Here is a 24,904-nt window from a genome sequence, read left to right as displayed (position 1 = left end):
GGAGGGCGTGGTCAGGGAGCTCTCCTCCGGCGAGGGTGGGGGTGGTGGGGGGTGTCCCGGGGGCAGGCGAGCGTGGGCTTTGACGCCCCACTGTCCGCCCGTTTCCCCTTTTTGTGCCAGCAAAGAATGCCTGCACTGGGGATAACCCTCCCCCCGCCTTTCTCCCCCCCCTCCCGCCCCAGGACGAGGCCTCCTCGGGCTGCATTCTGAGGCACTAAATGAGCCTTTAACCTGGTTTTATCTGCCTCACTGAGCACAGTGTGCGGAGGCCCGGCATTCACACGGCGGCCGTGCCTGCTCGCCGGGGCCCTCCGGGCGCCGGGGTAATCCCTTCCGAGCGCCGGGTCGTGGCTGACAAAGGCCCTGGACTGTGTGGCCCGATCGGCTGTAAATCTGGGCCGTCTCGCAAGCGTCCTGTGAACCGGGGTGGGTGCGGACGCGTTCTGGTTCCTGGCAAACCTGTCGCCGGCCTTGCTAGATGCAGGTGGGATCTCCAAGACGTTGGGTGCTGCATCTTCGTGCCCAGGAGTGCGCCGGGCTGGGCTCTGCTCCCCACCCTCCCCTTTTGTCCTCCGCGCCCCTGTGCCTGTCTCCTCGTCGTATTGTGTGTGTGTGTGTGTGCGAGTGTGTGTGTCTCGTGTGGAGACAAAGACACAATGAGCGGCCTCCGCACTTGCCTGTTCCCACTGGTCATGGAGAATATTAGAAAAAGGCGTGAACGCCGGGGGAATCTGAAATGGCTGAGAGGGCGTGGCTTGTCTCAAGGCGAACTTGCTCATCGGGCCTTGGCCTTGGCCGTGCAACATTGTATCCGTGGTGCATTGCCAGCAGCAGGAATGAAACCTCCCCACACGGAGAGTACACGCTGGCAGCCTCTGGCTCTGTCGCCAGACGCTCACAGGAGTAAGATGCCAGCCTTGGCCCTCTGCGATCGGGCAGGCGGACCACGGCCCGCGGGCTGTGCTTCTGGGATGTCTGTCCTTCCTCTCCTTCCCTTCTGGCGTTCTTCCATCAGAGCAGGTGCACGCCCCAGCCAGCTGCACCCCAAGCTCCGAATCAGCCCCCGGCTGGCTGGTCATTTCCGCTGGACGGGCCCCTGAAAACTCTCCGTCACGGGGCCCTGATTTAAACGCGTTTCCCCTGCCGTCGGCGTGAGAGGGGCTGAGCAATGCCGGGGACCGAAGTGGTTCTTTGGGTTCAGGGCCGAGGCCGGGAGCCCTGGGCCCTGTGAGCTGGGCTGCGTTGCCTGTCACTGCCTGCCCTTCCCCAAACCCGCCCCGTCCCTGATTCTCAGGCGGAATGGAAAGCAATACTGCTCACTCACTCACTCCGTGTCCCCCCAAGTGATCCTTGGAGGGAGGTGAGCACAGCATTCCCCTACGCCCCCACCTGGCCCGGCACCCCTGGTGCGTGCTAGAATTTTAAGGGGATGTTTTGGCCACTCCGAGCACCCCACGGGGTAGGGCTGGGAGAAAGACTACAGGCAGAGTTTGTAACTTCTAAAGTGTAGAGCTTCTCCCTGGGCATCCATCCCAAGGCCCCGGCTCGTGTGCCAGTTTGGGGCGGGAGGCGGGAGGGCCGGTAGCCGGCGTGGCTGATGCCGTCAGCTCCCGGGCGCCGCCGGCACCCACCCCAGGGCACGCCAGGGGAAGCGGGCCGGCCGAGAGCTGACTTTCCCGGCTATCAGGCAGTCTGGAGACGGGCAGGAAACACAGGCACTCGGGCCCCTTATCTCGGGCGGTGTGCATGTCCGACTTCTGGACAGGGGCCACCGCTTCACCCAGCGCCAACCCCGAGGGTCCAGTTTGCTCCCTGGACTTGGGAGCATGTCGAGCGTTCCGTCTCGGGGTGGGGTGGGGGGGTCCCTGGAGCCCAGAGCCGGGCAGCCTTTCATGCATCCCTGAATGCCTTGGAGCCGTGGCGACCAGTGACGGAGCGGCCCCAGGGAGGAGATACTTTGGTCCTTCAGACCTCAGCTGTGGGTGTCCGGACGAGCGCAGGGGACCAACCGTCCTGCTTCTGGGGAAGCCCGCACACACCCACCCCAGGTCCTCGGGGAAGGAAACAGGACCGTCTCTGCTTCACCCCACAGTTGTGCCGCCACGCACCCCGATGTTCTCCCTGGGGGCGTCTCCTTCCCGCGTGTTCCTCTGGCAGCAGCAGGGTCTGGGGCGCTGGGATCTGTCTCGGGGGCCCGAGGCCTGGGGGATACTGGGAGTAGCCCGCCTCCAAACACAGCCCCGGGAGCGGCCGGTCCGGCGGGGGACCACCGGTCCTCCCTTCCAGCGACGTTCACTTCTTCTTCGAGTTTTTCTGCAGGAAGAGCTGGGTTAAGTGTTTCCGTGTGCCTTCCCCGTGTGGCGAGAGCAAGCCAGAGTCCGACTGTCACAGAATCGGGGAGAACAGAGGAGCTGACAACCTGCCAAGGTCACGTGGCGTTTGTCAACAGGACAGTGTTACCGGGCAGCAGGGGTCCCTGGTGCAGAGGGGGCGGGGTCCCCTCACCCCAGGCAGGATTTCCTCCCAGTGTGCGGCGTCGGCGGGGGTGCCACCGGCCGTGTTGCCAGCGGGCTGGGGCATGGGGTGCAGGCGCAAACCCTGCAGGCTGCCCCCAGCCTCCTCACTGCTACTCCTGTTACCTCCACGGGATCCCCAAGTCCTACTGCTGGCGAGCCCCCCGGGCTGGGCCGGTGTCACAGATAACGTGCTATCGAATCCCGCCTTCTGGGCCTCAAAGGGCCTCATTCACAGCTCCGCTCACTCCCAACCCTACGGGGGGGGTCAGACGGAAGGCCCCCCTTCTGATAACACCCCCCTCTCTGCTCCGTCTCAGCTGCAACCTTCCTATTGAGATAAACTTGCTTTCTCACCCCGCCCCCCCTCCCCCCAACTGCTTTAGGAGATCAGAGAGAACCATTCCCAGCACCCGGGCTCCTTGCAACCTTAGCATAAAGGTCGGAATCTGGTGGACAACTTCCGTTCCTTTTCCTGAACCCGGGGTGAGCGCCCACGGCACGGTTCCTGGCCCCTGCTGTGTTTGGGGGAGGGGTTGAGGGAGCAGGGCACGGGTTGGCAGTTATTTTTCTCCAAAGGGCCAGCTAACGAGGACTCGGGGCTTAGTGGGACATCCTGTCTCAATCTCTCTTTTTTTAAAAAATTTTATTTTAATCATTGTTCAAATACAGTTTTCTGTCCTTTACTCCCATCCCAGCCCACCCACCCAGCCCTCCCCACCTCCCTCCCATTTCCACCCCCCCAGTTTTTATCCATGTGTCCTTTATATTTGTTCCTGCAAACCCTTCCCATTCTGCCCTGAAATTCCCTCCCCTCTCTCCTCTGGTCACTGTCAGTCTGTCCTCTATTTCAGTGTCTTTGGCTATATTTTGCTTGGTTGTTTGTTTTGTTGTTTAGGTTAAAGTGAGATCCTATGGTATTTGTCTTTCACTGCCTGGCTTGATTTGCTTAGCATAATGCTTTCCAGTTCCATCCAAGCTGTTGCAAAGGGGAGGAGCTCCCTTTTTTTCTGCTGCATAGAATTCCATCCTGTAAATGGACCACAGTTTTTTGATCCATTCACTTACTGATGGGCACCTAGGTTGCTTCCAGCACTCAGCTATTGTACATTGTGCCAATCTCCATCCAGCTGTGCCTGCCCATCACCTCAGCGCTGCGTGGTCCGCATGTCCAGAAACAGCTCTGTGTGCCAATAAAACCTTGTTTCTGGACATCGCCATTTCACGCTCATAAATAAGGTTGTCACTTGCTGCGCCAATGTTGCATTTCTTCTAGATCCTTCCGACAGCTCCTCGGCTGTTCTACAGGGAGAACAGCAGAGTGAGTCACGGTGGCACGTGGGTCGTGACAGCTGCCACCACAGGAGGCCCCCCCGCCAGAGCAGGCTCCATGTCACTTCGAGGTCACGCATGTGCTGAAAGCTTTTCACGCGTGATTCTCAAACACCTGCTCCTCTTCCCGCACCAGGTGGGTCAGCTGGGGGTAAAGGCAAGAGTGCAGGGATGCCCCATCCTCTTTGCTTGCTGGAAAAGGGACGTTTTTGGGTCCCCATCAGGGTGAGTGTTTAGCAAAAGGCCAGAAGTGCTTTTTGTGCCGCTGCTGCTGCGAGCCATCTCTCCCTGTGTGACTGGGTCATGCGGGGGCTCTCCGGCACGCTGCCGCCGGTTTGTGTTTTACGGTGTCCTGTTCCCCTGGAGCAGACCACAGATTTATCAGCCCGGGGGCAGAGGCGGGGGGGGGGAGTGGGGGGCTGGTAGCTAACGTTACTCAGAGCTGTTTGGATATAAACACGCTTTGCTAATCCTCTGCCAAGAGAGCGTGACCTCCTGCTGCCGGCTGGCGGGAGACAGGGTCAAGTTCAAGGACTGGGGGTGTGTGGGCTGGGCAAAGCCGCGGCCGGGGGCTGGGAGCCTTGGACTTGGAAGACAGGGCCTGCAGCAGGGCCTGAGGCCGAGCCTGAAGCTCACAGCTGTGAGGGGCGCTCCTGCCGTGGCCGGGGCCCAGGGATTCAGCTGGCTAATCCCCCGAGGGCCGCAGCCCTATTTTGGTCGACTTAGATTCTCCAGCCCCTGCTGCCACGCCCGGCATTCCACATAGCCAATCTGGACAGCACAGTCAGCAGCGGCCTCTCTGTACCCACGTGTCTCATCAGGCTGCCCCTTCCTCACTCACGGTCTGAACGTTTGTTGAGTGCCTACTGTGCGCCCCAGACTGAGACGCCCGACGGGAAAGGCAGACACAGTTGCACGCCCTCATGGAGCTCCCTCCTCACACAGGCGGTGCCCGGGGAGCACAGGAAGCCAATTTCAATGTGGCCGCTGGCGAGGGGAGCAAGGCGGAGACACGAAGCCGTGGGCAGGGGAGGGGGCATGGGTGGGGGGAGGGTTCGTTCTGCCCAAGGGGACCCCGCAGGGCTGGCGCACCTGCAGGTGAGAGCTGGCTCCCTGAGGGAGGGGATGCAGGGCTGTGGGGAAGCGTTGGAACGTGGGAGGTGACAGGGCCCGCCTGAGGATGAGAGCTTGGGTCACCCTCTATGGCCCACTTTCTCTCACGTCCCGTGTCACAGCGCCCCACAGAACGACAGGGCGTGCCGTGGCCCCGCCCCTGGTGGCTGTCAGCCACGCCCTGTTCTTCTCCCCTGCGCCTGGACACCAGCAGACCTGAGACAGGTGCGAGGAAGAGGTGGGAGCGTGGTGAAGGCCAGAACGGATGGGACGAGTCTTGGTGTGTTTGCTGTGGAGTGCGCCCCGGATTCTGAACGGCGGATGGCGGGGAGACGGAGTTGACGCAGTTGCACAGAATCCTGGCTGTGGACACAGAGCACCGGGCCCTACCTACGGAAGTGAGGTCGCCCACGCTGCTGCGGGGAGGCGGGACCCTTTTGCAGGGACGCTGTAGGCAGGCGTGCGGTCAGGGTCAGGATCAGGGTCAGGGTCAGGCTGGGAGGAAGGTCTGTCTTCATAGATATGAACTCGTCCCCTTAGTGTCCCATTAGTAGGACGGGGTATTTCTGGGCCTCAGAAGAAAACACCTTGTGGCGTACGCACCGGGAATAATTGTTCCCCCGGCCTCCCGCTTGCTTCCCCCCCCCCACACACCGGGCTTGGGTGGGCTGACCCAGCTCTCCTCCTGGCGGCTAGCAGGAGCTGCGGCCGGCAGCTGGGACTGGCGGTCAAGGCCCGCTGAGGCCCCCGGGGAGTGCCTGTTCATATCTCACTGGTTGCCACACGTCCCCACTCCCTTGCATGTCTGCCCTTTACCTTTCGATGCGGGCTGTTTGTCTGTTTTTTTTTTTTTTTTAAGATTTTACTTATTTATTTTTAGAGAAGGAAGGGAGGGAGATAGAGAGAGAAACATCCATGTGTGGTTGCTGGGGGCCGTGGCCTGCAACCCAGGCATGTACCCTGACTGGGAATCGAACCTGCAATGCTTTGGTTCGCAGCCTGCGCTCCATCCACTGAGCTACGCCAGCCAGGGTTTGTCTGTTTCATGAATGTGGGTGACATTGGGAATCCTGGCTGAGGACAACCCCATTGCTGTAGCCGCTGCCTGACCTGCATGTCCCCTGCCTGGGGGGGCTTTGCACACGGGGACTGGGCCTGCTGGGGTCCCTCGGGTGGGCTGCAGCCGGCGCTGCTGTCCGCCCTGGGCCGCCCCACCCCGCAGTTCCCAGGGTGCCGGGCCTGGTTCCCTGTGTCTCCTTGGGGCCACGTCTTCCCGTCTCGCTGCCGTCTGCAGACACTGCCGGCTTTCTTTCGGGTGTCAGCCCATCACCGCCCCGGGCGCATTTGCATGAGAATCCGTGCAACCGTTAATTAGCAATGGCCGTGAGCGTGGCTCCTGAAGGCTTTCAAACGTCTCTCTCATGGGTAAACCGGTTCTGTCCAGCGGGGGCTCCCTCTTTCTCGGGTTGCCTGTTCCCAGGATGCCCTCGGCGGGTGGGCACAGATGGGGTCCCGCCCCACGCCTCCGCCCTCCCTTTGACTGGGCAGGGTGGCTGAAGGGCACCTCCCTGGGGTCGCCGGGCCAGTGCCAGCTCTGCTCACGGCAGCACGCCTGCTCCTCTCTGCCCTGCTCTGTCCACTTCTACTGCAGCACGTGCCCCCTGTTCGCCCGGCCTCCAGCCCCGCCCAAGGCCTCACTGAGCTGCCCTGGACCGTGGCTCAGTGGGTCGGCGCGTTGTCCTGTGCACCAGAAGGTTGTGGGTTCGATTCCCGGTCAGGGCACGCACCCCGGTGGCGGGTTTGATCTCTGGTTGGGGCGCACGTACAGGAGGCAACGGGTCGACGTTCCTGTCTCACAGGGAAGTTTCTCTTTCTATCTCCCTTTCTCTCTAGAATCAGTAACAAATAAACACACACACACACACACACACAGCCTCACGTGAGGATGTCAGACAAAAGCTCTCATCACACTGTTGTCTCGTGGAGAAATAGAACACGGTTCGCCTGTCGGTGGTCCCAGCCTCCTCCTGCTGCTGCTCAGAGGGGGTGCTGGGACGCAGCCCACGGGGTGGGCTGGGCGTCAGCTGGCAGGGCATCAGTGGGGCGGGGCATCAGTGGGTAGGCATCAGTGGGTGGAGTATCAGTGGGCGGGGCATCAGTTGGTTGGCCATCAGTGGGCGGGGTATCAGCGGGCAGGGTGTCAGTGGGAGGGGCGTCAGCGGGCCGGTCCAGGAGTGGCGCCGTGGTGCTGATCTGCTGGCGGAGCAACACCAGCATGAGCTGCGTGCGGCCCTGGGGCTTCTGGAGAAAGGTGCCAGCCTTGGCCACAGGAGGGCTGGCCCCCGTGGAGCCCGGCTGGTCCCCTGCAGCTGTCATGGCAGCAGGCAGAAGTCACCCTGGCCAGCCTTTGCTACCCCCCCCAAAAAACAGAAAACAAGAACCCCACTACCCCCCCCACCCCCGCCACCACCACACCATGAGGGGTGTGGGAATGAAGCCGATGGACGTCAGAAAGGCGCATGCAAACAGCTGACGTTGCAGGTTTTACGCGTGAACCCACTGCAAGGGCCTCTCCCAGGGCCTGGAGGGAGGCGCCTTGAAGGCGCTTGCCCAGTTCCCGGGACGTGGGCCATCGCCCCTGAAGGACGCAGGACCCGGCCTCTGGCCGCCGGGGGCAGGAGGAGCTCAGAGGCGGCGGGCGCTCCCTGGAACACGTTCCGGCGCCTGCATACCTTGGGGCGCCCCCTCCTGCCAGGGTTGGGGGTGCAGTTTGAGAGGGCAGAGCTCGCTGCAGTGCAGGCAGGCGGCCTTGCATCCCCGTGGTCGTCGGTGGAGTAGCCCTACTCGTGCACGGAGTGCCCTTGGGGTGCCCCTGCAGCAAAGCAAGAATCTGTCCCCGGCGGTACCACGGCCCGCCCCAGGGGGCGGCTACCGTGGCGCGAGCGGGACACAGGTGTGCCGTGGGGGCCGTTCTCTGCCTGATCCGCCGCCCCCACTTCCTTCAGCTCTTCTTCCGGAGCTTTTCTTCTGTTCTTTCACTGGGACACGTTTCTTGGTCTCCTCATTTTGGCCGCCTCCCTGGGCTCATTCCCATGTGTTCGCAGAGCTGCTGCATCTCCAGCTCCTGGCAGGGTGGCCTCAGGTAGCAGGTGTCCTGAGGGGCCCAGTGGCACAGCCTCCCTGGTCACCTGAGCCGGGTGCCCCACCCAGGGCTGTACCCCTGCGTGGGCTGCGCGCCCTCCCGTTGACGCGGAGTCTGGCTGCCGTTGGCATGTCAGGGGGCAGGTGGGACCTCCAGGCCGGTCAGCTGTGAGGACTGGCCATGCCTCTGGTGTGGGAGACGCGGTGTAGGGGCCATCCCTCAGCACAGGATTTGATGTCCCCGGTGCCTGCCAAGTCCCCAGTTGGGGTGTGTCCCTGGTGGCTGTGAGATGGCATGAACTGCAGGTCTGTGGCTTCTGGGGCCCTGTGGGAGGGGCTCTGGTGCAGGGCCAGGTCGGCCTCTGCGTGTGCCCAGCCTGGGGCCACCTGCTGGCATGCACACTGCCATCTGTGGTTGCTGGCTGCTTGTCCGGGGCTCGGGGGCAGCTGGGAGGGGCGGGGCTCTGAACTGAGCCTGCCTGCTGCTTAGGGCCGGGGCTGCTGAGGCCAGGGCGCCCGGCCCAGGGAGGCCAGCTGCTGCTTGTTGGGGGACTGTGGACCTTGGACATATTCAGTGGGGGTGCGCATGCAGTGTGGGCTGAGGCTGGCAGCTTGGGAGAAATAGCGCCGAGACTGGTCCAAGCCTGGGGAAAAGCTAGGTGGGGCGGGGTCTCAGGGGGCCACCAGGGCAGGGTGAGCCATGCCACCCGGGCAGATGGAGACCCAGATTCGCCGTCTGTCCACGGTGCGTGTCGGGGGAGGGCTCAGCAAAGGGGCCATGGTCTCTGCCCACGCTTCCGTCTGGGAGGAAACTCCCTGCCCTGGCTCTTACCCTGATGCCGGACTTGCAGCTCCTTCCCCGGTGCCTTTCCACCTGCTGTTGCTCTCTGGGGCTTCGAGGTAGGTGCTCGGGCCCTGTGAGAGGACTCCCGGGCCCCGGCCGCCCTCTGTCTCGCCCGGACTGGGCTCCCGCTGGGTTCACACACCGGTGTGGGGCAGACTGGTCTTCCCACCTCTGCTCCCTTCCTGCTGAATCTCAGACAGAATCGGGGGCCCAGCTCGTGCCTGCCCGGTACGAGTCCACCTAGAGTTTCGGTCACCCGTGTCCTGAGACCAGGGGGCGCTTTGCTCGGTTGACCGGCTCGAACAGGGCCCAGGGTGACAAGCTACAAGCTCACCTGTCTTTCGGTACGGGGACCGTCTCTGGGCAGGTAGCACACGGACTCATGCCCCGGATGTGGGCAGGTGTGCTTGTGAATCTGCTATGTCTACAAGGGCGCTTCAGATCCGGAAAATGTTTCCTTGTCGATCGCCTGCTGCCTTGGAGACTTCCTGAGCCTGGGGGCCTTCCCCTCCCGAGTCCCCCCCCCCTCCCCCCCCCCCCCCCGCATGCAGGGTCTGGTGGACAGGACGCCGCCCCGAGTGTGGCTGGCACGGTAATGGTTTACAGTGTGCGTGTGAGCTTTTCCCCCGGAAGGTCACAGGCTGTGCTGGAGTGTGATGCTGTCATGCTATAGAATGACACGCTTATCGTTCTGTGATAGAAGACTTTGTAATAAACCAGGGGCGTTCTTTGTGCCGGGCCCTGTATGTGCAACAGGCTTCTTCTTCGACCTTGAGGCTGAGCGACGGAGGCAAACCCCTAATCTTCGAGACTCCCACGAGAGAAGGAGGTGTCACCTCACCATGATGAGAAAGCGTCACTGTGCCGACTGTAATTCCACTGCAAAACCCACTCTGCTTTTTTTAAAAGAAGCTTTTATCTATTTACTTTTAGAGAGAGAAGAAGGGAGGGAGAAAGAGAGAGAGAAACATCCATGTGTGGTTGCCTCTCATGCGCCCCCTACTGGGGACCTGGCCTGCGACCCAGGCATGGGCCCTGACTGGGAATCGAACCTGCGACCCTTTGGTTCGCAGCCCGCACTCAATCCACTGAGCCACACCAGCCAAGGCCCACTCTGGTTTTGACCAATTGATTGGCATCCTATTCCATGACTTCAGTGTTTAGGGGCCATCCGTCCCCGCCACTTTCTCTCTGGAGTAGGAATTCTAGCCAGGCTCCCAGGAGCCATCGATACAAATCTTCTCCTGCAAAGTGCTCCTTCAAAGAAGCTGTCTCCAGCTAGAGTGAGCTCGGAGGAGTCTCAAATGGCAAATGTCTTCTAAAAACGCAACACATCACCTGCACTGAGAAGGGCTAATTTCTGAACTCTAAGGTTTTATTTCTAACCCCCCCAAATAAAAATAACCCAAGAAATATGTCCTTAATATATTTCCAATACCATTGGTTTGCAGAGCTTTTTTTTTTTGTTTTTCTCTTCTTTCTGATTAAAAAGTCTGAGCAAAAGACTTTGCTTTTTATTTTTGTTTGTTTGTTTGTTTGTTAGAGCAACAAGTGAGACCCCAGCCTCCAAGGAGGAGAAGGCTGGGTCTCTGGGGTTTCTTGCAAGGGGTTCGGCGGGGCCATGGGGCCGTGCACAGCCCATTTACTCGGCTGCACCGTGGCAGGAGGGCGTCTGGCCCTGTACAGAGCGGAAAAGACCGCTTGCTGAGTCTGGCTCCTTTGGGGGTCCCCTTCCTCCGCGCCCCTCCCGTCAGCAGACCTCTGCGTGAAGACAAACAGACTCAGCTGCTAAAATGCCAGCCTTACCCTGACCCTCCCCGGGGCTGACAAAGGAGGGCTTTGAGCTCCCCAGGGAAATGGCGGCTGCATTGCGTTGCACCGTGAAATTCATTCGCAGGGAGCAGGCCCTGCCTCTGGCTGCTGAGCCATGCGGGCGGGCAGTGGGGCCCCCGGGGAGAGACGAAGCAGCAGCAGCCGCAAGCACACAGCGCCCCTCTGCACTGCTCTGATGGGGAGGGGGTGTATCCAACTCCCAGGGGTCCTCGACCTGGGGCGCCCCTGCACTCCGCTGTCTTCTGGGTGGGGCGCGCAGGAGAGGGGTGCTGGGCCGTCCTTCGTGCCTGCAAGGGTCACCGAGTCGGCTCCCTGGCACACAGCAATGACTACTGATCTGCACACAATGGGAAAGGCAGAAGCCCCTCCCTGGGGAGGGGCCCCGGCCTGGCTTGGCCACTCTGGAATCTGAAAACAGTTCGCCGCCTCTCTCGGGAGCCAGCGGAAGCCTGTGCGATGTGCTCTCTGCTGCCTTCTCTTTGCCATCAGTCCGGTCTTTGCAGGCCAGGCGGCCCTTCCCTGTTGGAAGGGGGTCCCGTGGGTGCACACGCCCAGAGACGTGCGCCTTGTGCGTGCGCCGGAGAAATCGCGGGAACGCGTTCCTCGTGCGCGCGCAGCCGGCAGGAAGGAGGCGGAGCACACAGGCTCGCTCTCGCAGGGTGGGGCCCCACTCCTGGCCGGCCATCAGACACGTAGCTCTAATTTCTGGGAATGATCCGTGAACAGCGTGCGTCTACCTGTGGCGTTCTTGCACGCTGCCGACAGAAACCATCTTATTACCCAAACGACAGGCTGGGAAGGAGGTCTGAGATTTCAGACGGGGGCTGATTGCAAGCTGCAAGGCCTCCTGGGACGTGCCTCCGTGTTCCGCAGAGGCAGCCAGGCCGAGGTGGGCGGCAGGAGAAAGAGCAGCAGGCCACCCAGCTGGCCAAGACGGCCCGCGTGGCCGCCCCCCGCCCCCGGCTCTGCCGGTGACAGGATCTCTCAGGAAGTGTGCATTGCTGAGAAAACGTGTCGGTGTAAAAAAAAGTACATTCGGAGACAAGGGTCAGCGCAAGGCCTGCACAAACTTTCCAGCGGGGCGTGAAATGAGGGAACTCCTAATCTCCATTCAGCGTGCCGTGCGGCTAGGTGTTCTTTAACCTGGGGGCTCGGCGGTGGCGGGGACCCGCTGTGCCAGGACGCGCCGGCTTTCCCCCGGGGACAGGGCCTGGCTGCGGGCGGCCCGTGGTTCCCCCGCTGAGCTATGCAAACTGCGCTCCCGGGAGGGCGCGGGGTTCTGAGGACGCACAATGGTTGTCTGCTAAAACCTGACCCGCGGCTGTGGCAGCTTTGTGGGGCTGTTGCCGTTCCCTGGGGCTCCCCCAGGGGTCGGTTTGACAGCCTGCCAAAGCGCACATGCCTGTAGCCAAATGATAGTACAGTGTGGTGTGTGTGTGTGTGTGCGTGTGTGTGTGTGTGACACGTTCTGGGTTTCAGATGGCACAGGGAGAGAACGTGTCTCCAGCCACGGGTGTTTTTCTGGAGCGCTCCGATGGCAGACACGGTGTTTATTTTCCCCGAGGAAGGGCGGTGTTGCGATCGGTTCTTAAGCGTTCGTGGTAGGAGGGCAGCTTCTCCTCGTGAGCAAAGGCGCCCTCACGGAGCGAAGGCAGACGCCCGTGAACCAGACGGGCAGGCTCGCGCTCTGTTCTCGCTGCACGCCTGGGCTCCGGCGGGGCGTGCGGGTGGGGCTGGGGCCCAGTCACCGTTCAGGACAGGTTCCTGAGAGCTCTGTTGCTGCTTCGATGGTGTCCGAAGGGCTTACTGGGTGCAAAGGAGGGAGGGGATGCGGGCCCCAGGCCTGGGGGCGGTGGCGTGTCCTCTGCTCCACCGTGAGCGGCCAGCACAGGGAGGCAGGGGGTTTGGGGTGGTGACACAGCCACGGGGGATTCGCCGGGGACATCCGGGTGCTGGCCCGGACCACGGCACTCCTGAGCTGGGCCCCGCCGCCTGCTCAGCACCCCTATGAGACGCAGCCTCACGAGGCCCGGCGGAGTCTCGGGTCCCTGCTCTGTGGATGGCCCCACTGTCCCTGCTGCGCACGGGGGCACGTCGGCTGCACATGTCCCCGAGCCCCCACACCTCCTCGCCAGCCCGTCGGCAGCTGCTCTCCAGCGTTTTATCACTTTCTGCCTGTTGGTACGTCCTCACGGTCGCTTGGCAGGCATCTGTGCTTTGAGGTGATGTTCAGGTCGCTTGGTGTGCGCTTACTTTCTAACTTGGTTAAATGGAAACCTTCCGGGGAAAGGGCATACAGCTCACAGACGGCTTGTGACTCGGTTGGGGTAGAGCCGGCCTCCTGTCCCGGATGAGGGAGCGATGACTCCCGGCTGTCGCCAGGGCTCGCCCTGGGTCCCTGTCATCTTCATTTGCTGGAGCAGACGGTGCCTCTGACTGGCTCTTTCCATTTTCGCTTGCCGACCCTGACCTGCTCTGTGTCTCTCTTTCTGGTGCACTTACATGAAATGGACATATTTAGTTACATATTAATATAATATAACAATATAGTAGATAGATATAAAACAATAACATATTAACAATATAACTATCATGACAATTGTAGGTAAGCATATATATGCAACTACATATAACAATGTAAACAATAACAACTCTAGTAACAATTATATGTGCTCATCCATAATTGTTATGATATAGTGTATCATTGTTATACACTCATGACTGTTTATTTTACTTATTTTTTTAAAAGATTTTATTTCTTTATTTTTAGAGAGGGAAGGGAGGCAGAAAGAGAGAGAGAGAGAGAGAGAGAAACATCCATGTGCGGTTGCTGGGGGCCGTGGCCTGCAACCCAGGCATGTGCCCTGACTGGGAATCGAACCTGCAATGCTGTGGTTCACAGCCCGCACTCAATCCACTGAGCTACGCCAGCCAGGGCTGGTTAGCATCTTTTTAACCTGAGGAGCCACCCTGCAGCCCTGTTCGAAACTTCAGTGCTATGCTCCAGTGCCACAGGTGACAGACACCTGGTTGCTCAGGTCTTCCATGAAACAGCATTGCATGCCTATTTCTAGAGAGCTCATGGCGTGCACAGCGGTGTGTGTTGAGAGAGGACGAATTATGCCTCCAGTATGATTTTTTTGCCACGGCCAGGTGGCTCAGTCCGTGAGAGCCCTGCCCTGTATACCAGAAGGTTGGGGGTTTGATTCCTGGTCAGGGCACATAACCTTGGTTGCTGGTTCCACCCCCGGTTGGGGCGCAGAGAGGAGGCAGCCAGTTGATGTTTCTCTTGCACATCAATGTTTTTCTATAAAAACTCCCATATTCATTGTTTTCCATTGTAATTGGGTTTTTTTGTTTATTTCTAACAAAGATTTCGAAGACCCTGTCAAACCTTTCGCTCTGGTTTCGTTGGCAGCAATATCTCCCATCTCTGGGCCACTGCAATGCGCGAGTGTCCTCTTAAACAGAAGCTGGGGCCCTGCATCTCTTGCTGTGACACGGTCAGTGGCTCCTCATCGAAGTCCAAGGGCCGTCTCCTCACCTGGTGACTTACTGTGTTCAATCTCCCTTCCCCTTTGCTCTCCCGGCGCACTGCCCTGGACCCCGGGCAACTACAGTATCGCCCAGGCCCCAGGTGTAGGTGCAACGCCTGCCCGAGTTCTAACCGCCCTTCTGAGCTAAGTCGTGAATCCTTGGTTCTCTGATGTTCTCGCCTGCGACCCCGGGCGGAAACACACATCACACCCTTGTTTCTCACGGGGCATTCTCTTCCCCCCCTTACTGTATGCTCCATTGCCGGAGACTCCCTTATGGAGATACATCTGTCCCATGGACATGATCAACTACCTTGGCAGAATGCATCCCTCGCCCCCCCCCCCGCCCCCCTCCCACATTGGTGACTAAGTCAGGGCTTTGCTCGTCCGAAACGCTAATGCGTACTTGTCAACGGAGCAGGGGTTCATTTTGACAGGCTGAAATATGGGGAATGCTGGTTTCTTCAGTGTAGCGTGGTTTTTGGTTCCTTCCCAAAATGTCACTTTGCTTCCGGCCCCTTGCATATGGGACATAGGTCAACATTTGGATTTTGAAGGAAGTGTTTTGGCTGCAGAATTTATTCGGATGGCTGCTTAAGGAACGTGACCTTGGTGCTGTTCTTTTATGAACGTGAGGAAGTGTGTCTTGATGGTGGCTCAGCTAAGCCATGAGCAATAATTTCCTCCTGCGTTCTTCCTTTCCCTCCTAGAATGGCACCGCTTGGATGCAGCGTATCAGTCGCATCGGTTGCGATGACCCAAATACCCGGAGTCCGCAGCACCTGGGCATTCTGGGGCTGAGCCCTCTCTGGGAGCCTAATGTTTAGTAATCTCGTGGATTTTCGAAGCCCTTTTTGGTTTCCAAATCCCCCTTCCTGTGCACCACCTCCCTAAGCCCTTGCAGGCTGGTGGCAGAAATGGGGCACGGCTTTGTCATGGAAATAAGTCCCTCGGCGGGGCCACACCATGGCCCAGTCTGACTCCTGCAGGCTGCCTGGAGCCGCTGGCTTGGTGTCCCCAGCCCTTGGTGTCCCACTGAGTGGCCGCGCGCTGTTCCCAACAAGGAGGAGCCACAGTGCCTAGCTCGACACAGCCCCGCGGGTTTGTGCTGAGGGTCCGTGTGCGCGTCACTCTAAAGGTTCCCTGCGCATCTGTCCTGCTCCCAGCTCTCTGCCCCTCCCGTTCCGTGGTGTCTTACCAAGTTAACACGGACGATGGCGCGCTCCTGTGCAAATCCACTGACGGGCTGAGTGATGTTCCCTGTTGCACAGACTAGACACATGGCAGCTAGGGCGAGAATCCAAGCCTTTCCGTTCCTGTGCTGTGAACTGGCCCCCCCCCCCCGGCCGTGCCACTCGGGGGTCCTCAGGGTCTGCTCTCCCCTTCCCACATGCCCCATGGGCCAGCGGCACGAGGGGGTCGCTTTGGGGAACAGAGACGGGACCCGCTTCAAGGAGGCAGTCCGGGTGAGGCGGAGGAAGCTGGTTAGGCTGGACTCGCTCGTGGCCCAGATGTTGTCCACGGAAACCCATCTGCTTTGGGCCTGAGGTGATCGTTGTTGGCTAACTTGACCAGGGAACTCACACCACCCAACCCGTGCCCGAGGAGGGTGAAAGCAGCCAAAATAGACAAAATCATGCCCTGGCTGGTGTAGCTCAGTGGATGGAGCGCGGGCTGCGAACCAAAGCGTCACAGGTTCGATTCCCAGTCAGGACACAAGCCTGGGTTGCAGGCCACAGCCCCCAGCAACCGCACATGGATGTTTCTCTCTCTCTCTCCTTCTCCCTCCCTCCCCTCTCTAAAAATAAATAAATAAATCTTAGAAAAATAGACAAAATCGCTCCGTGATCAGAGGCCCCAGCTGAGGAGCCTCTCCCGGTCTCCCTGGAGGGCGTGGTGTTCTCAGGCCTGACTCGGTTACTGGGAAGGATGCACTGCGTGTCTGTTGTGCTTTACCCACCAGTTCTCAACCTCAGCACCACGAGCTCTGGCAGCCAGACCGTCTGGCACCGGGGGCAGGAGGCAGCGGAACCCTGGGCAACCAGGGATGTTTGAGCAGCATCCCCGACCCCTGCCTATGGGCAGCCGGCACCTCTCTCCTCTGTTATCACACGTCAGAGCGTCCCCACGCCTTGCCTGGTGTCCACGGAGTGCATCTGTCCACTCAGAGCCACCACGCAGTTCAGATAATTTACCTGCCATGTTACACTGTCCAGAAAGCACAATAAACAGACACCCACACAGGCCGTGTGACACACTTAAAAACAGAGAGGTTTGCATGACGTCCGTGTCCCTGGCCACGGTGTAGGGTTTGCAGCCGCCGGGCAGTTCCGGCGACGACCAGAGGCCCGGTGTCCTGGCCGCCGGGGCAGCTCGGGTCTGCCGTCCTTCCTGTTTCTTGACGCGGCCCCGCCCTTCACGCCTGGCCGTGTTGGCTGGGTCCCTGGCTGCGTCTGAGTGTGCCCACCCCAGGTCCCTGTCACCAGCTGCTGTCGGCGTGTCTGTCAGTGCAGTCCACGGGGTGCCGCTGGGGGTGCACATGTGGCGGGGAAAGCCCCAGGGACTCAGTGCTCTTTCTTGCGGCCGACCTCCTCGTGGGATACCGTAGGACCAGCTCTTATTCCTGGGCCTTTGAAAATGTAAGCTTAGTGTGCGGTGATGTATTGCCAACACATCATTCTGAAAATGTAAGCTTAGTGCCCTGGCTGGCGTGGCTCAGTGGGTTGAGCGCTGGCCTGCAAACCAAAGGGTCCCTGGTTCGATTCTCAGTCAGGGCACATGTCTGGGTTGCAGGCCATGACCCCCAGTAGGGGGCGCAAGAGACACAACCACACTTGGATGTTTCTCTCCTTCTGTTTCTCCCTCCCTTCCCCTCTCTCTAAAGATAAATAAATAAATAAGATCTTTAACAGAAGAAGATTTCTGGACCCCGATCTCAGGGGTCCTGACTCTGTACAGTGACTCTGTACGGCCAGAGGCAGGCAACCCATGGGCCTTTCTCGTGACCTCCAGGGGGATGCCCCTGTTACTGGCCATCCATCACCCCTGCAGGAGCACGGCCGTGATGGATGGGCCCTGAGACAGGTGTGGTGGCTTGTGTTCAGGTATTCATTTTAACTAAACATGGCAAGAGGTATTTGAAGATTAAATGTTACCCTAGATTTTCCAGTTTATCGTTAAACTACATCTTTATTTTATTTTATTTTTAAAATATTTTATTTATTTATTTGTTTATTTATTTTTAGAGAGGGAAGGGAGGGAGAAAGAGAGAGAGACAGAAACATCCATGTGCGGTTGCTGGGGGCCGTGGCCTGCAACCCAGGCATGTGCCCTGACTGGGAATTGAACCTGCAATGCTTTGGTTCACGGCCCTCACTCAGTCCACTGAGCCACGCCAGCCAGGCAAACTACATCTTTATTTTAAAACAGAGAGGTTATTTGAAAGTGGCTGACAAAGCCATATCAGGGTAGATCCTGAATTCTACAGTGTACCTGTGTGGGATTTCACCGGTCCTGGGGTCCTCATGGAGAAATGCACCAAGAGGGGAATGCAAAGCATGCGGACTGGATAGTAATGAACTCACGGGTGCCAGGCTGGGCCAATATTTCATGACTGACATTGAACTAGACACGACTGTTAATTTCACCAGCTCGAACTTGCGTTAAAAGACAATTTTGAAAATCAAATCTCCACTCATATGAATGCAACATGTACCTGTCAAGTCTGAGGTCTACCTGCTGTCTCCTATGTATTGCTATCTGTTTTTATCTTGTTCTATTTACATAATGTGCGACAGATGGGAATAAACTATATATTATACATGCACTTACATATACCTTATTGTTTCAACAACACTATTTGTTATTATCATTGTTATTGAACAGTGGATCTTATGTATTATCTCTTATCAAAATGCATATATCAAGAGTAATGCATATGCCAAAACTTTCCTAGGCAAGTCACACTAGATTTATTCTCTATTTTTTTTCTTAAGATTTTATTTATTTATTTTTAGAGAGGGAAGGGAGGGAGAAAGAGAGAGAGAGAGAGAGAGAGAGAGAGAGAGAGGGAAACATCAATGTGCGGTTGCTGGGGGCCGTGGCCTGCAACCCAGGCATGTACCCTGACTGGGAATCGAACCTGCAACACTTTGGTTCGCAGCCCGCGCTCAATACACTGAGCTATGCCAGCCAAGGGTATTCAAGCTATTTTAGGAGAGTGATTAAACTGGGTGAATGTTAATGCTGTTTGATTTACTGAGCTGAAGACATAAGTTGACCACAGTGTGTGCGTGGAGATACATATTGTGTATACGTATGTCTTTATACAATGCGCCTTCACTCAGTTCCTTGCAGGCCGGCATACAAAACAGCATCGCTGTGTCGCCAAGAGCAAACCACATTAGTATCAGAGTTTATCAGAAAAGCCAAGTCATGTGTGATGACCACCTCGGAGAAGTATTTCTGATGCAACCTGTTGTGCCCGAGGGGGGGCGCCACCCCTTGTGCTCTGGGTCCCCTCCCCACGGTGCGACTCTGCAGCTGCGTGGAAATGCACATTTCTGCACCTGCCCTGCAGCGAGCGAAGCGGCCGCCCCGCACCCCGCGGCGCAGAGCTGAGCCGCGCCCCGCCCGTGCCGGGGAGGAGGAGGCACGCTGAACCAAGGGCACCCGGGCTCCTGCCTCTGGGCAGGTCTCTTGTGCCCGTTGTCTTACTCACCTGTGCTGTCTTCCTGCAGTGCCTGGAGCCCTGCAAGGAGTCCTGGGACCTGCGGAAGGAGCCGTGCCAGAGCTTCTGCGAGGTAAGAAGTGCCGGGCACCCTGTATCCCTGCGCGCAGCTGCTGGTGCAGCTGGGGTGCAGTGGGCCTGGAGCGCTTCTGGTGTCTCCGCATTTCCTGCGCGTGCGTGTGCGCGCGCGCGCGCGCGCGCGTGTGTGTGTGTGTGTGTGTGCGTGCACATGCAAAGGGAAGCAATGCTTGGGCCTTCTGTGGCTTCCGTGGCTGTTCACACAGACACAGGAAAGCCTATCCCCTCGGTTGAAGCACGGCCCCCGCCCCCAACACACAAGGAGGGGACCGGAGCAGGGCGTGACTCCGAGGGGCTCCCTCAGGGCGCGTCTGCTGCAGACTGCAAACGAGAAGAAGGGCATCGGGCCCCTGGACACGTACGGCAGAGCAGAGGCTCACGGGTAAAAAAACCAGCACCAATGGACGGAGGGCAGAGGCGGGAGTGAGGCTGCCCCCTCGGTGTCCATGGTCGGTAAAGCACCCTCCGGCAAGAGGAGGATACTTTGTATTCTACTCTGTTTGTAAAGATCTTTTAAACTTACTGATGACACAGAGAGGAGAGAAACAGTGATCCATTGTCCCACTCACTGATGCATGCATCTGTCGGTTGATTCTTGCATGTGCCCTGACCGGGCATTGAACCCACGGCCTCGGTGTGTCAGAACAATGCTCTAGCCAACGGAGCTCCCCGGCCAGCACTGTGTTCTAGTCTGTACACCAACCATGCATCTAGGTGAGCGAACAAACATCACTGTAGAGTCTTGAGGAGCAAGGAGGGCCGTGGTGTTTCATTGATAAACCCATGATTGTGACTTCCTGTCCGTGACCGTGGGTTGATACCATGACGTCTGGTCCCGGGAGAAGGGTCCCTGAAGGCCATCGGAAACCTCCTCCCTGGAAATCCCAAGGGAGATGGCCACACTCTCTCTGTGCAATCACCGTGGAGCCGTCGGGACCCCGTCTGGCTTGTTCACGTGAGCGGCTCTGCCAAGAGACCCCCGTGCGATGCTCAGGGAGCTCCTGTCTCCACGTCCGGTGTGGCTCTTTGTTCGCCTGTGCGTCTCTGCGGGTGTTCTTCGTTGCCTGGCTGCTCTTCCGTTTAGGGGTACGTGTCTGACCACCCTGTTGAAACGAGCGGGACCCTGAAAACTCCGATCCCTGCTGGAGCATCGTTAGGGCACGTCATTCACCGAGACAGACCTGATACAGTCGCTCATCATCGCCGCCTTGTGCATTAAGAGTGCGTGCAAGGCCCGTGTGGCCGTGATGCTGAGCTTGCCCGCGGTAACGGTGATGCATGGGTGTCGGTGGAGAGCCCTTTGTTAATCCAAATTTCCCTCTTAGCTCAGCCTGTACGGCCGCCATGGCACGGAAAGGCTTCCAGGAATGCTCATGAAGTTTTACAGCTGCTCGGAGATTTCCTTTACCTGTCACCTCCCAGAGGAAATGGTCCTCATTCTGTCCCGCTTTATGCCCCTATCTCGAATGTTAACGTTTTGGAGAATGCAGTTGCTGGATATAGCAAGAGCATCAGCGGCCTGGGTAAGGCTGTCCCATAATTTATGGACCAGGTAGGCAAGGGTCTCGATGGAATGCAGGCTTTTCCTTTTTTTTTCTCTCTTTAATAGCCAGGCTCCGTTTTCGCAGAATTTTTATGTGCCGCTGAGGACGATAGTGTTCTAGGAGGCTCAGCGGGGGGCACAACGGATGATGAGTTTCGGAAATTTATGAGCCACCGAGATAGCATGATTGAAGAGCCGTCTTCTCAGAGAGCAGCGTGGGGCATACCGTGCCCCAATATTGCCGCACTGGAGTGGGGAGCAGATGCCCCCTCGGTCCTAGCGCACGTCAGGGAAATGGGGGCTGTTCTGACCGAGGCCGCCACACCTCGGAATCCTGGGCCCGGTCGGTGGGACCCGCCCTTAGAGGGCCCCCGGAGAATTCTGTCGTGCGGACGTGACTAGCAGCCCGTGGCAGACGGCGTCTATGGAGCTACTGGACTCCATGAGGCAGGAGCTGCCAACGGAATGCGCACGGCTCTTTCTAGAAGGCCGAGTGCCCTCTCTGAGCTCACCCGAGTGGGAATGCAGGCAGAGACGGGCCGTGGTCAGGGGCCCCCGTTCCAAGGAAGTGACGTTTGCACCCTTCTTTCCTGGGACCCCCCCATCTGCCACAGGTGCAGAGAACCTCGTCCCCAGTGTGAGGTGGGTACTGCGTGGCATAAAAAGCCCAGGTTTCTGGGGCTGGGTCCGTTTCGGTGCCCAGGCAGGGTCGACTGTAGCTTCTGCAGAGGCAGCTCAGGATCCACAGAGCTCTGTCGGGGTCCGTCCTGTGCACAGATGGCTGGGATCTGGCTGCAACGCAGCTACAGACTCAGTCAGCATGGGCGTGCCTCTGCATGTCCGGTGCGGACATGGGGGTGCTACAGGGCCAGCGACCACCACCCTTGACACAGCACTCTCTGGGTGTCCCCCTTTGGCGCTGGGGTTCCCCACCAGGCCCTCACTTTCCGTTGCCTACTAATTCTGTGGAGTCCTTGGGCTTCCTGCCATGATACTGTGTAGACAGAAAAATATGCAGTCCTGATAATGGTGGAACATGAAGAGATGGAAAGGGGTCTCAGAAGGGAGTGTTGGGCCCGGTCGATGTGGCTCAGTGGGTTGGGCATTGTCCTGCAAAGTGGAGGGTCGCCAGTTCGATTCCCACTCATGGCACATTCCTGGGTTGCCAGTTCAGTCCCCACTCGGGGTGGGTACAGGAGGTCACAGATGAATGTTTCTCTCTCATTGTGATGTTTCCCTCTTTCTCCCTCCATTCCCCCTTCTCTCTCTCTCTTAAAAAAAAAATAGAGGTCTACAGTTTGCCTGGGAACCAAGCAAACTGTAATCACATCTAATAAATTAGCATGTGTCACCGAGTTTCCAAGCAGATTCTAATTGCATTTCCAAGCATAAGTCGGGAGCGTTTGCACTGAGAATGCTTTTTCCAATTTCACGCCTACTTAGCGTTTCGGTGCCGCCTTTGAGCAGATCCAGCTGGCGATTCTGATTTATTTAAAGTAGCATCACGTCTTTATTTCTTCACGCGTTATCCATATGCCCTTAAAAACTGGAGTGCAATAAGCAACCCAGGGGAGCAGAAGCCAACCGTTACTTCCAGTTCTAGACCCAGAACAGCCACAGGTACCCAAGCACGAGAGCTGCCACAGCAACCTAAGGCTGCCATGCTTACATGGTCCACTTCAAAGGTGGGCCCGCGGCTGCCATCCAGAAAGTTAGATTTTTGGGGGGATCCCAACACTCCTTACGCTGTGTTTGCTGAACATCTGCTTTTCCACCGGGAGTTTGGCATTTGGCAGGCGGAAGGCGGGTCTGTGAGCAGCCCCTAGTAGCAGCTCTACCTGTCGTGTGTCTACTGAGCCTCCTGGCTGATGGCATCTCCCAAGGGTCACCCCGCCTCATGGCTGGAAGCACCCGGCACACCTCAGGGGCTCCCGGGCACTGACTCTCAGAGGCTGCCCCGGCTTCCCCCTGGACGTCTCCCCACACACCTTTTCCCTCCTGGTTGTTCTTGGTGCCCTTGTGCTGTGGGAAGTGACAGCTGTGAGCACAGTTACGTGTTTCGATGTGCATATGTAAAATTTGCATATATACTTGTATGTACGTGCGTGTATACCCATATACACACACACATATGTGGGGCTACCTATATGTGCAATTTTTTCCTTTGCTCTACCCTTTTTTTAGCAGAAGTGATATGACATGATAGAGTTCTTTTTTAAAAGACTTTATTTATTTTTAGAGAGGGAAGGGAGGGAGAGAGAGAGAGAGAAACATCCATGTGTGGTTGCTGGGGGCCATGGCCTGCAACCCAGGCATGTGCCCTGACTGGGAATCGAACCTGCGACACTTTGGTTCGCAGCCCACACTCAGCCCACTGAGCTACACCAGCCAGGGCTGTGCTTTACCCTTGATACATCAGGAATGCGGACTCTCCGAGATGCTCCTAAGAGGGAGGGGAGCGGAGAACCACAGATTCCGTGGTTTTACTTTCCGCTGACGTGTGGGTGGTCCTTGGGAAAACGCCGGCCACACGAGTGGCCCACAGTCTTACTTGTTTGTGATTTTGGAGGCGTTACGATATCCCTGAGCTTCTGTTCCCTGCATTGTAAAATGCAGATGGTCATGGTGGTGGGACCCGGGAGGAATACGTGAAATGAGCAAGTAAAGCACCTGGTAGAGGGTGAGGGAGGGTAGACCTGCCACCCCTGCTAGTGATGACGTGCTCTGCTGTGCTGTGGTGATGATGGTGATGTTGATAGTGATGATGGTGATGGTGGTGGTGGTGGTGGTGATGATGGTGGTGGTAGTGGTGGTGGTGATGGTGATGGTGATGGTGATGGTGGTGGTGGTGGTGGTGGTGATGGTGGTGGTGATGATGGTGATGATGGTATTGATGATTGTATCGATGGTGCTGCTGATGGTGGTGATGACAATGGTGATGCTGTTGATGGCAAGGATGATGTTGATGGTGATGATTGCACAGATGATGGTGATCATGGTGGCGATAACGGTGGTGGTGATGGTGATGATTGTGATGATGGTGTTGATGATAGTGGTATGATGGTGGTGATGGTGGTGATGGTATTGATGATAATATCGATGGTGCTGCTGCTGCTGCTGATGTTGATGACAATGATGGTGGTGGTGGTGGTGGTGATGGTGATGGTGATGGTGTAGATGATGGTGTTGATGGTATTGATGATAGTATCGGTGGTGGTGCTGCTGCTGCTGATGGTGATGATGGTGGTGATGGTGATGGTGATGATGGTGATGATGGTATTGATGATGGTGTAGATGATGGTGATGATGGTGATGATGGTGTTGATGGTATTGATGATAATATCGGTGGTGGTGCTGCTGCTGCTGATGGTGATGACGGTGGTGATGGTGTAGATGATGGTGATGATGGTGGTGATGATGATAATGATGGTGATGATGGTGGTGATGATGATAATGATTGTGATGATGGTATTGATGATGGTGTAGATGATGGTGATGATGGTGGTGATGGTGTTGATGGTATTGATGATAGTATCGGTGGTACTGCTGCTGCTGCTGATGGTGATGACGGTGGTGATGGTGTAGATGATGGTGATGCTGGTGGTGGTGATGATGGTGATGGAAAACTCCTTTCGGGGGCAGTTTCAGCGCTGCACTTGTGCATATCGGCTGGAGCAGGAGTGGATCCCACCCAGACCCTGGCTCACAGCCAAGGCCGCTCTGTTTGAGATTCGGTACACTGTACGCTTCTGTTGAACTGAACTGGGTACCAAATGCAGTCTTTTCTCCAATCACGTTCCTGTGATCTCTAACATATGAAGCTGATGTACTGATGTTGATGTTTTTATGTTCATCGTGCCATGATTTCTGCAGAAATTATTTTATGGCACAATACCGCTCACTTACAGCACTCAAAATGAAGACAGTGGTATCTTTTTTGAGAGCATCCAAAACCCGTTACCTACCATGGTTAGTGTTTTATTTTGATCTCTCTCCACAGGTCATTTGAGTTAGCACACTGCTCAGATAAGCCACTAAAGAACACGTCAGCGTTTTAGCTAAGAGATGAGATGCAGAAGAGATTTATAAGCACTCACCCATATTAAACATTGTGTTAATTAAAGTACGAAGGGTTTTCATTTCATCGAATGCACCCAAGGGTATTTCCTTTCACCACTTAGTTTTATTGACTTCTCTGGGTGCATAATGACATCTGTTACATACTAATGACTCTAGAAAAAT

At 57.4% G+C, this 24,904-nt stretch overlaps 1 protein-coding gene across 2 annotated transcripts in view; it reads left to right on the top strand.

The window, feature by feature from the left end:
• Positions 1-24,904, top strand: part of ANOS1 (anosmin 1) — a 93,111-nt gene that overhangs the window by 34,671 nt on the left and 33,536 nt on the right. For both annotated transcript variants that reach the window (XM_036017222.1, XM_028503751.2), the window contains exon 3: positions 19,052-19,114. In XM_036017222.1, the coding sequence (XP_035873115.1) occupies positions 19,052-19,114 (63 nt within the window). The remainder of the gene's footprint in view (positions 1-19,051; positions 19,115-24,904) is intronic.

Source organism: Phyllostomus discolor, chromosome Y (genome assembly GCF_004126475.2).
Source record: "Phyllostomus discolor isolate MPI-MPIP mPhyDis1 chromosome Y, mPhyDis1.pri.v3, whole genome shotgun sequence".
Taxonomy (NCBI): Eukaryota; Metazoa; Chordata; class Mammalia; order Chiroptera; family Phyllostomidae; genus Phyllostomus; species Phyllostomus discolor.
The sequence above is the reverse complement of the archived record's forward strand: the minus strand, read 5'-3'. Positions and strand labels throughout refer to the sequence as shown.